The following is a 13,056-nucleotide window of genomic DNA, read 5'->3' as shown; positions in this document are numbered from 1 at the left end:
TTAATTAAAAAATCCATTTACAATTTTATAGGGCGAGCATAAAAAGTGGAAACGGAATGATATATCAAAAGCCCGCGGAATATATATAGGACCAATTATTGTTATTATTAATTAAAAATAATAATTGACTTAAAAATCGATAAAGCAGCATAAGTGCATTATAAATACTCGTATTTTACAATCGCTTCGATCGGACTATACCGTTTTCATATTTTCCGATTTTAATTTTTAAATATCGAGGAATATTAAACTATATATTGAGAGTGCTTTTATTTAATAATAATAAAAAAATATATATATATATATATATATATATATATATATATATATATATATATATATATATATATATATATATATATATATATATATATATATATATATATATATAAAATATACTTAATGCGTGATAGAATAAAAACCATATTACAGTAGGTGTAAAAATAGAATTTCAGTTCTAGTTGCACTGTCCTTTTCACAGTGACACTAACAGCTGATAGTGAAGTAATTGAACTTCTTAAGCATTAAATCTATACCGTTGGCATTTATACATTCCGTATATGTATACGGCACCTAGCACAATCCCATTGGTCAGATTTGAATTTTAAACCAATTAAACTCCGAGTGCCATTCGCGAGTATGGAATGTAAGACAGTGCCATGCGCCCTTACGGAATGTACCTGGTAATTATGCTTGCAGCAGAAAGTAACGCCTGGCTATAGCTAATCTTGCCAGAGTAGCTGTGGCTCCGTGACTGAGGTCATCGCTGCGTAAACGAGAAGTCCGTGGTTCAAATCTCACGCCGGACCATAACTTTTTTATTTTTTTCCAACTGTTTTTATTTTTTAAAAAAGCTGTAAATATTTAATAGCAAACAAAATACGGATTGCGTTGGTTTCACTCTTTTTGGTGAGGTTAGATTGATTATTTGGTGGAGTTAGTTGCGTTGGTTAAGATGATTATTTGGTGGGGTTGATTGCGTTGGTAAGATTAGCTATTTGGTGGGGTTGGTTTGGTTTTGGTTGGAATTCTCTATAACAGAGCGTTAATAGCAATGTCTAAGAAACATTCCGTAAGTGCATATGGCACTGTCTTACATTCCATACTCGCGTATGGCACTCTGGAGTTTAATTGATTTAAAATTCAAATCTGACCAATGGGATTACTAGGTGCCGTATACATCTACGGAATGTATAAATGCATACCGTTGACATATTGGACACGGGACATAGGAAATCCCATGTAAATTTTGAAAAGGTAAAATATTATCTCACCAGATAATTTTATGCAAAAATTGTATGAGACTTTTTTGAAGAGACCCTAAATTTATACTTTTGTGTAGAATTTCGTTTTATTAGGAATAGTCATTTAAAAGTTATTTGCAAAATCTACTTTCAAATTAGTAAAATTTATAATACGGCCTAGAGAAAGCTACAATAATTAAAATACTAGCAAAAATGTGATTGTGTCATTGTCAAATTCAATGTCACATTTTGTTTACGAAAATTTAAAGGTACCAATAGTCTAACAGCTAGCAACGTTTTCGAGAAAGTATTTTAAGACGTCTGGCTCTTTGATATATCTTTTACTATGCTCTCTGGAACAGCATGCTGCCGATACCCGTTGCGTTAACTACTGCGCATTGGCAAAAGATCTTATATTTTTTATTAATTTAGTCGTATAAATTTTAGTTAGAATTTCCGACCACGAACAGATGATTCAGAGTTTGAATCCGGGTCAGGTCAAAACCTTTTTTATTTTATTTTCGTTTATATTCTGATAGTAAAGTATTAAATAATTCTGGTAATTAAAAAAAATAAATATTTAATACTTTACTATTAGGATATAAACGAAAATAAAATAAAAATCTTTGTCCTGACCCGGATTCCAACTCTGAATCATCGGTTCGTGGTCAGAAACTCTACGCACTGCGCTATGGAGACATGGTCAACTTATATTCAATACTAGAATTTAAAGGACTAATAAAAATATAGGATCTTCTTTCAATGCGCAGTAGGGAACGCAACGTTTACCAGCAGCCAGACGGGCCGCATGCTGTTCTAGAGAGCATAGTAAAAGATATAGTAAAAGATAGCCAGACTGTGTTAGATATGTTCGTAACTCAGTCTCCGGAAAACTTACACCGAATAAGTCAACAGTTTAAAGAATAATCCAGAGGTTTGAAACTAAAGGCACGGTATTAAGCACATGAAAGTGTGAAGACAAAAATAATTGAACGGGAAGAAAACAGCAATGACTTGAATATGCTTCCTGTTGAAGAAAAGGAAAACATTGACTCCATTCTATTTGGAATACAGTAGAAAAAGACCACAGGATCTCTCGCCGAACTATATCTTCCTGTGGAGCACACTCCAAAAACTGTCTTTATGGACATATCAGAAACAGAAATTTAGATGAACTGAAAAAGACATCTCTGTGGAATGCTCAAGATTCTCTCGTTATCAGCTTTGTATTGTGAGGGTATTTGGGGTATTGTTTCGCTGTAAATGGGGGATTATGGAAACATTTTATTAGTAAGTATAGTTTAATAAAGTTCCTCTAGTTACAAGTATTGTTAAATTATTGTGGATGAATGTGGTATGAACGAGGCCTGCGAGTGATCGAGTAATGAACGGCAAACAATTCTTTTGTAGATGGTCATTATTTCAGTTCAGAAAAAAAATTAAGAACACTTTCCAAACGACATAAATTCTTGTCAACAATTAAAAATGTGACATCGAAGTTGACAATGACAAAATCATATTTTTGTTGGTATTTTAAATAACAGCTTTCTCTGGGCCATATTATAAAATTATAGTATTTTGAAGGAGATTTTTGCATAAATAACTTTTAAACTAGTAGGTATTCCAAATGAAACGAAATTATAGACACAAATACAACTTTAACGCCTCTTCAAAAAACTCTAATACAATTTTTGAACAAAATTATCTGGTGAGATAATATTTGACTTTTTCAAAATTTACATGGGATTTCCTGTCCCGTGTTTCGATGCATCACACGGTATTATAAGAAACATCAATTGTTTGAAAAATTACCTCTTTTTCCTAAAACTATTTATAACTTTATATTTATTTCTATTCTGACATTTAACAACGACTTTAATTATATCACGGTCAGCAATGACCATCAATGTTAAAATTATAAGTGATATAGTAAAAAATCTTAAAATGAAATATCCAAATAAGATGAAATAATGTCGCTTCTGTTTGGTTTAATTGATTAAATGGTATTGTATCTATGTGTGCGGCAGATTAGTATTATTGGTTTAAAATTTTCAGATTAAATCTAAATTGAACACAATAAATATATCCATACGTTCGTGTTTAGATATAATTTAGATTAATTATTATTGTGCATTTCTTGCGTTTCTCACTCGTATAATACTCTACTTATTTGATATGAAATGTTTTGTGTTCACTGGGTTTCTCGTAGAGAACAACTTGAAACCCATTGAGTATGGACCAAAGAAAAAAAGCAGTGCATAAGAAAAAAAGAATTGACCAAAGATGATTGATAAAATATATAAAAGAGATTTAAATCAAGACAAACTAAAGCAAAGTGAGCTTACAGCTAGGGAATCTTGAGCTTGCCAATGAAAAAATTGTAAAAAATAAGTTCAACCAGATTTTGGATATAATGATACTTTATTGTATGTAAATGATAGAAAGTCATGAACCTAAGTTAGATTAATGATAGGTAAATAAAAGTTAACATAAAAAATACATGTGTACATGGGGCTTAATGCGAACAATTAATTCCTCATTAAGCGCCTGTTTTGTTTAATTCACTCTTTGCATGCCTTTACCACTTATGTAGAAATATAATAATAATAAATAAAGAAAGTACCGGTTACGTACTTTAATCACTGTTTTCGCCTACGAATTGTTTAATACAAGTTATTAGTAAAATAATATACGTTATATTATATGATTTGTGCACACATACATACATACAGGGTGTCCCAATATACTGTAGACTTAGAACTACTACGTATTTTTGGAATCATATTAAGTTCATTATATACAATTTACCTCCATACAAAAGTGCTTCGTTTGTCCGCTAGAGGTCATCAAACTTTAAAAAAGAACAAACACATTTTTTCAGATATTTTAAGAAATCGACATGTATTATAATGACAAATTAGAAAAAATACCTTTCTAGCCTATAATATGTTTGTTTCGAACTTAAAATTATAAGCCAAGTAGTACTTAAATATTTTAATTTCTTTTGATATATCGGTATTATGCGGAAGTGCCATACACAGAGCAGCAGTTATTGTTACTCGGCGCGGCCTACTATCTACTACCTACTATCTAATTTTCTTATTCGGCTTGGCATGGGCTTCTCGAAAATATATAACACTCTATATTTATTTTCACTATTAACCTCAACATTTCAAATTTTTCTTAAAATATCCACTTATATTTTAAGAAAAATTTGAAATGTTGAGGTTAATAGTGAAAATAAATATAGAGTGTTATATATTTTCGGGAAGCCCATGCCAAGCCGAATAAGAAAATTTAAAAATATACAGGGGTTTCTATTTAAAAAACGTAAGTATAGTTAATATCTCAAAAAATATTTTTTTCGAAAAAAGTCTGACTACGCCACTGCTTTCTACACAGAAAAGTGCCTTTAGAATGTATAATTCATTTTTCCGTGGTGGCTGAAATAAACAAACTATCGAACATCTTCAAAAAGTACAAAATTTGAGAATCCCCCTGTAGCTTCGAAACCGATCAAGATAGCCACGATCCGTTTGCGCCATTGTAATTTTTTCAAAAAAAGAACCCGAGACTGCAATATCAAAATTTGAATATTTCTCACGGTTTCCTAGATACCCTATAGAAACAACCAAAATGGTCTACCCTGTACGTCATTCAATTTTTACAAAATGTGCAGATCAGGGGCCACATTTAGCTATGCCGCCCCGGGCCGCCGACTGGCTTAGTCCGCCACTGACCTCTAAAACCTTTTTTGAAATTATTCTAAAAATTCAGACAAAACAAACTCTTAGTTTCAAAAACAAGTTTTAAAATCTAAAAATCATTTTTAGACAGCCGATTCCATCTACTGTACAAGTGTAGAAGATTTTACCACTTAACGAACTTGGATTTGTCAGACAACGACATCTGTAGGCTGAGTCCGTTACTAAACGATTTGAAATGCCTGGGATCTGTACGAAGTTTGCAACTCGAAGGAAATCCATGCTGGGCAAGTTTTCGATTATATTTTACCGATATTACAGAACTCTTTGTTATACTGTCTTTTCCTAACAGTTCCGTTTTTTGTTCAGAGAGGGCAGCAGCAATTCACAAATTTAAAATTAATAAGTCTGGCGGGAATTTTACGTACAGGGTGACAATATTCTAAAAAACGTAACAATCTTTATTTTTCAAGAATTCATACTATTTGAACTCAAAATATGCACTAAATTTCTAGTTTTTTTAACGGAACACTGTAAAGTTATACGCTCAGTGAGTTTATCATAAAATTACCATTCCAAAAGTATACCAGAATTTCTTACTGAGTGGTTTCCCAAATATGACCATTTTTGGACTAAATCTTCTGTGCATTTAATGCTCATCCAAAATTACCAAATCCAAATTATTTGTTTTTTAAAGTTGTAAATATTTTATATTGCATAGTACCTACATAGTGGTTGAGTAAAACATATAATATGTTTTGTTATGTATTTTATTCTACTATTTTAAATCGAACACCCTGTATTTTATGCAATGCATGTTCGCGGTTTTTATTTATATACTTGTTTTGATAAATGTTTATATGCTAAGATATCATTTATATAAATAATTTTCTGTTTTATAACAATTATTTTCAGCTGCATCGGCACAATAAATCGTACCGTATGATCGAAAAAAAAACTGCGTCCAGTTGGCTGGGAAATGACGATCGGTCACATTTCCCATAAAAATCTACATATAAAATGACAGCAATTTTCATTTCATAGCCATCGCTGACGCCGCTTTTTTTCGATCATACGGTATTTATTATGAAATTCGCCAATTAAAAATCTCATTATGAAATTAACTACGATTAAGATGTCTTCAACATATTCTCAATTTTTATTGCACACATTAAATGACAAATTACTTCTAGTAAAAAAATTACTGGAAAAAAAACACGACGTCAGAGTGGGCATAGAAATGACAATTATATAAATATAATATAATTTACATAAAAAATGGCATCCATTATCATTTCCAAGCCAACTCCCAGGCGTTTTTTTACGAACGTTAATTTACGCACGCATTATTTATTGTTTCACCCCAAAATAAGTTATAAGAAAATAATGTATATAAAGTTTACAGGCCATGGTTGATTACAAAAATAAAATACTAGACGTGCTTCCAAGATTGTATTACTTAGATTCAACAGAAATATTAAAATCCGATAGAGAAGAAGCGACAGATAAGGCCACAGAAAGTCTTCCGGAGAAGAAATCAACTGATATTGTATTTAAGTGCTACCGTATCATTGGATTACCGGAGCCTCCTAGAGATGTAATAAGTATACAAATCTTAATTAACTCGTAAAACGCATCATGTGCAAGGAAAATAATTATCTATATGTCGCAGGCGTATCGAATAACTCGGCATTTTGTAAAAAGACTAGGCATATTATAAAACGCCGGCGTTTTTAACAATAGAAGGATATTTTGCAAAGATGTGTTTTCAGTCGCTTTGCAAAATGCCCAATGAAGATTGGAGAAAACATTTTACGCGGAATTAGTTAAACTAACCTAAATTTATCCAACGATATTTCTTGAACTCCTCTTTCAAAATTAGAAAATAGTGGAACAAAATAGATAATTCCGTTAAATGGACGATTATTATAAAGATCTAAATTCATTTTTTTCTAAAAAAATAAAAGTTCCAAAAAAAGAAAGCAAAGTTCCACAAAGAGGCAGCCCTGTACACAGAATCAAATCAAAGAGTATAATAATTAAGCGAGATAATATTAAGGTTTTAATTAGTGATGGGAAAAACCGATTAATTTCAATAATCGAGTACTCGAGTTTCAAGCGATTGCAATAACCGAGTGATCGCTCGAGCGAAATATCACTCGTATTTAAAAATACGGTTTTCACCCGTCGCTTGTTGTAAGTACTCGTTAACGCCAGGCAGTAAGTTGCGTGCGCAGGGCACATATTCTTTCGGTGACTGATTCTCTTTGTTACTGATGTTTCAGCTCTGGTTTCCGCACCATATGTCATCACTGGTCGTATGCAGGTTTTGTATATTCTTGACTTACATTCTGTACTCAAATGTTTGTTTTTCCATAAGGGATATTTAAGATGCCCTGATATTGCGGCAGCTTTATTGGCTTGTTTCCTTACTTCTTCTTCCAGGAATCCTGAGCTTGTAATTTTGCATCCGAGGTATTCGAATGACATTATCTGATCAATAGTTTTGTTTTTTATTACCGATTTGCACCGTAGAGGCTCCTTTGTTTTATTATTTTATTAAATTTATTTTTTGTTCAACCTTATTTTTAGTTCTTTTAACATAACTCCTTGTTATAGTTCCGAATGCATTTTGTACTCTTTATTGTAAATGTTAAAATGTGTATTGATTTCACTTTTACAAATGACACCAAGTAATGTCCCTTTAGTTAGGTATTGCATTTGATTTTCCGTATTCAATATTTTACCCCACGTCATTGTTAAGTTTGAAAGCTTATCAATATTGTAACGATGAATAGATTAAATCTTAAAAAAACAGAGCCGGACTTGCAATTAGTGTAAATAAATTATGTTAAAAGGTCCGAAACAAAAAAAAAAAAGTGTGGCATATCATTGTGCTCAGGAGACCGAGTTCTTTCAAAATCTGAAATTAAAAATGCAGGTCCGTATTTAGAAAAATTAGTACCACTGTATCTCACAAATTATTAGCTAATTTGAAAATCTAAAAATACCATCAGATAGCCCTAATAAAGTGGCAATGAGAATCTGCAATTAGTTTTTTCATTTACCAAAAAGTAATGCCAGAAAAAAATAAAAATGGTTTTCAAAAAAATCCGTTTTTTTTTCAAAAAACCCAGCAATCATTGAAATTTAAAAAAAAATTGATGGCATCTTGGTGAACATCTCAAGGCCCAACTTTGCCCCAATTTAACCATGTTCGTATCTATTACGGTTATCGTTGCTCGTACCTCGAATTTGTAGCACCCTGTATATACAGGGTCCGGCAATAGTGCTTCGGGCATTTGTAGCTCCTAGAATAAAAAACCTGGGAATTTTGGTTTAGTGCTAACCTAAAGTATGTACTAGGATGTATTTCAGAAAATATTTATATCAGTTAAAATTTTATTGTCTAATATTTTATTAACTTTAAGCTGAAATTTTAGTCAAAGAATGACCAAACTATACATCTGGAAGTAAACTTTCCTCTATTAATTGAGGATCTACCGGAAGGCCAGGATGAATCTATAAAATCTGAGAAAGATATCCAGAAACAGGAAGAAACAACTAGTATCAGTATTGGAAGCAAAAACGGCAAGAATGAAAAAAATGAAAAAAAGGAGAAAAAAAGTAAAGAGAAGAATGACACAACTTCTATTGCATCTTTTGCTAAACCGAAAGGCAAAAAAGGATATTACTCGGGTCCAAACGAATACAGTCCGGGCTTTGAAAAAAGGAACAAGTGGTTTAAAACAGAACGTGCCAAGTGGTCAAAAGTAATAGAGTTCCCACCAGTCGTAGTGCCAAATTTGGGAAATAATTTAAATTTAATCAGAGATACATTTCGGAGCATAATACCAGTTCGATTGGTTTATTTAAAAGTAAGTCAAATACAATTTTATTTCTATAAAATTGTTAGGTTGTACATGGTGTTCCATTTTTGTTGAAATCATACAGTATCTCCGTTATTAGTGAAGATAGAAAGACACGCTTTGCACTTACTTGCTATCCTACTTTTTTTATCAAACGGAAGATGCTGTAAACAACATTTTTGTAACCCTCTGCGTTTTTGAGCTTCAGGATCTTTTTGAAAATTTTGCAATTTGGTACAACCCCGTATCTCTGTTATTATGAAAAGTATCGAGAAGGTGAAAACTGTCTATTGTAGAACTTTTTACGTAGAATACAGTGGCGTAGTATGTTATTCTACGAATATAATGCTTTTGAAGATATGAACTAATGTCATGTTTTCTTAAATGGAACACCCTATATATTTATAAATTATATGATCTGCCTTGCCATAAGCTTCTCAAAAATATATATCACTCTATATTTATTTTCACTATTTACTGCAATATTTAAAAGTTTTCATTAATAAATCATTTTTGTTAGTAGGCCATGATTAATAATAAAAGAAACTAAAGAATTATTAAAATATACTGGTCTTAAAATATACTCTGTCTTTTGTTTTATTTTGGGAGCCACTGATATTTTTTTATATATCAGGGAAGCTTAACTCTCTAACGCTATTTGTAAATCTTGGAAGTTATAATACCGAAACTTTTAGAAATTCCCTATAGATAATTTACGGGAAATATACATTCAGCAAGATTGGACTTCCCCTCACAAATGACTAATTCCCAAATCCATGAACTGGGATTCATACGATAGCACCCCTGATCCCCGTGTTTGTTCGTTCTCGATATCTGAATTTAGATATCTTAAAAATATGAAATACATCGTGGCAACTACAGCAATGTCGAAGACCTGGAAAATGCTATCAGGCAAGCTTTTAGATCTTTGCAAACCCATCCCGTTATAATAAATCCCATTATAAAAAACCCCAGCAAAGACCCCAGCAAGACGGATCATATGATTTATAAAAATACAGGGTGTTCCACTTGAAAAAACATAACATTAGTTCATATTTTTAAAAATATTTTTTCGTAGAAAAACGGACTACGTCACTGTATTATACGTGATAAATTCTACAAGAATCAGTTTTCGCCTTCTCGATAGCTTTCACAATAACGAAGATACTGTCCCAAATTGCAAAATTTTCGAAAAGACCCTGTAGCTCAGAAACGAAGAGGTCTTTGAAAATTTTGTTGGCAGCATTTTCGGTTTGACAGAAAAGTGGGACAGGTTTGTACAAACCGCATCCTCCTATCTTTACTAATAACGGGTCACCTTGTACATGGTGGCTGATTTTCGATGCTTTATCAGTTCTATGGTAAAACATGTTAGTATCTTTTGTTTTTACGTTATTAGTTTACGGTTGTAGTTTAGCCACGTGTTTAAAAAATAAAATACCATACAGGTTGATTTTTAATGCATAGGCAAATTACTATTCTTTATTGCCTCTTTTTAGAATGGAAAAATCGTTTACTATACTCTACCTATTAAAAAGTTATATTTTCAATATCTATATCTGATAAGTATCCTATATGAATACATTGAAGCCAGTTTTTCAATAACTGAAACTTTCCTTTTAGAATAATCTTCTATTCTACCCAGCTTATATTTTCACAAATGTGTTCACAAAAACACAGTCTTAAAACATTTTTCTTGTAAATACCTAGGTGCCTGAAAACATAATATGGTATAAATCTTTTTATCACTGCAGAACCTCTGTATTTCTAAACTAAAAGAAAATATTCAAAGTTTTACAAAAATAAAAATAAAATTATTTATTCTTTTGTAAAATGCCCGTGCATATGATATGTCATTCCATTAAGAGTGTGATTTTCTATGGAACAAAGTAAAAAAATACCGAGGGTGCCATTTAAAAATCTAAGTTGAAGTCCTTACCGGTGAAACAATTCTGATTGAAGAATATTAAACTTTAATAATAGTGTCTCAAATACTAGGTAATTACAAATATATTTCCTCAACAATCATTTTAGACAACTCTCAAAAAAGAAAAACCAAAAGGAAAAAAAGAGAAGCAGCAGAAGGAGAATAAAAAGAAAGCCAAAGCCAAGGATAATAGAAGCTATCAAAGCAATAAGAGCGAAGAATGTGAATCTGTTAAGGTTGATAACGAGAATGCCGAGCAGACGGAAACTATATTAAAACAAATCACTTTGACTAGTTTCTATTGCGAACTGAAGAGCGTGAACTGGAGTGACACCAGTCTCGATTTCTATTGGGCGGATCATCCAGACTTTGGGGATAGAGCTTTTAGAGTGGATGGATCTTTAGAAGTAAGACACGAAAACCATTTATAACTATTTCTACAGGGTATTTCAAAAGACATATGCGATCTCTCGTGTGGATATTCCTCTCGTAAAAATAAAATTTATTTTTCATATTAACATAGGTCCGATTCTGCTTTATTTTATAAGTCTTCATCTTTTTTCGATTTATTATAATTTTCTTCCTTAGTTTCTTAAGCAATTCGAATGAAATTTTGAAGGTAAAAGTTACTGTAAGTGCGACATATCTTAATGGTAAAAAAGTGTCGACATATTCACTAGTGACGTGCATATAGGTTATCACATTTTTCTAAATGAATGTGTGCGCCACTAACTTTGTTTATCTTTTGTTATCATACATGTTATTATATAAAATTGTGTAGACCGTTAAATGCTGGTTAAAATTTGTCTCTTGATATTTTGTAGATTCCGGTCTCTTTAATTACCTAGGTAAACTCAATTTAATTACCTAACTTACCTTAATCCAATTATAATACCAACCTTTAAAAAAAATTCATTAACTTGCCAAAATGTTAAATAATTACTCACGATTCCTCATCAAAATATATAAAAAAAATTCTATAAACATGGGTGGTTTAAAATAGGTCTTTTGTAATTCTCTTAAATACCATTATTTTTTGGTGGAATTTGCTGTAGTTAGCATTGTACATCAGTGTAATAAAATTTCGTAATACACTGCATTAAATAAATAATTTATTAATTTTAATTAATTTTATTGTGATTAATGAAACTGCGTTTATTTTATCAAGGAGATCGAGAGAGACAAAATATCAAGATACAACTTTTAATCGGCATTAAATGACCTACACACTTTTGCTAATACGAAGAAAAAAGTCAGTGGCGCACATGATTTTTTAGAAAAATATTCCAGTGATAACCCATATGCACGTCCCTGGTGATGTTGACACTTTTTCAGCATTAAAATATGTAGCACTCACAGTAACTTTTACCCTCAAAATTTCGTTTAAATCGCTAAAACACTTGTAAGAAAATTATAATAAATCAAAAACAATTGAAGACTTTAACCTACTGTAGCTACGAAACAAAACAGAATCGGATCCATGTTGGTATGCAAAATAAATCTTATTTTCACATGAGAAATCATGCTTGTAGTATATGACAGAAATTAGGATTGTACCCTCAGTATGTTTTTACTTTAATCGATAGAAAATGACATTCTGAATAGAATGACATATCATATGTCAACTTTTGACATTCTCGCTTAATAAAAAATCGTATTTTAAATTTCAATCTAGAGTGCCATGGCTACTACCAGAGTGTCAAAAATACTAATTTTTAATCCAGGAGCCTTGAAAAATAGATTTGATCGTCTAATGTTTTTAGTGTTTTGTCCTAGGTGGTTAAAAGATGCCCAAATCGTATTTTTAATCATATCTCAATTTTTTTCAAATGAAAGGAGGGTGGCTCATTAGCATATTTAGAAAAAAAGCATTTTTTACGAGCAATTTGATACCACACACTTGGTATTTCGAGTCAAATTTTCGTTGTGGCATGTTATAATTTAAAATAAACCATATGCGCGAAAATGTCAAAAGTTGACATATGATATGGCACTCTATTCAGAATGTCACCTTCTATCGAATAAAGTAAACAAATACCGGGGGTGTCATTTAAAAATCAAAAGTTGCAGTAATTTCCGGTGAAATAGGAAGTGATCAAAAACAGTTGAAGATGTCAATCAATCCCAATTTATGTCACATACTAACATACCAAATCTCGTTTTCTATCTAAACAAATAAAAAGTTATAGAGCCACTTTTGAGACGTACCCGGTATAGACGCATAAAATATAGTATGCGCTAATAATCTAGTTGGCGAAAATATAGCATTTTATGTTAGTATCACAGATGATATTTGACAATAAGTTTCATAA

The 13,056-nt window shown here is 31.5% G+C and overlaps 1 protein-coding gene across 3 annotated transcripts in view; it reads left to right on the top strand.

Annotated features, from left to right (window-relative positions):
- Positions 1-13,056, top strand: part of LOC115891524 (sodium- and chloride-dependent glycine transporter 1-like) — a 93,551-nt gene that overhangs the window by 24,810 nt on the left and 55,685 nt on the right. For 2 of the 3 annotated variants that reach the window (XM_030912003.1, XM_030912002.1), the window contains exons 3-6: positions 5,078-5,235; positions 6,354-6,545; positions 8,392-8,826; positions 10,852-11,151. In XM_030912003.1, the coding sequence (XP_030767863.1) occupies positions 5,078-5,235; positions 6,354-6,545; positions 8,392-8,826; positions 10,852-11,151 (1,085 nt within the window). Of the gene's footprint in view, positions 1-5,077; positions 5,236-6,353; positions 6,546-8,391; positions 8,827-10,851; positions 11,152-13,056 lie in introns of those variants that run through there. The other variant, XM_030912007.1, reaches the window with a different exon arrangement.

This window comes from Sitophilus oryzae, unplaced genomic scaffold (assembly GCF_002938485.1).
Source record: "Sitophilus oryzae breed Bouriz unplaced genomic scaffold, Soryzae_2.0 scaffold_1184_pilon_pilon, whole genome shotgun sequence".
NCBI lineage: Eukaryota > Metazoa > Arthropoda > Insecta > Coleoptera > Curculionidae > Sitophilus > Sitophilus oryzae.
The sequence above is the reverse complement of the archived record's forward strand: the minus strand, read 5'-3'. Positions and strand labels throughout refer to the sequence as shown.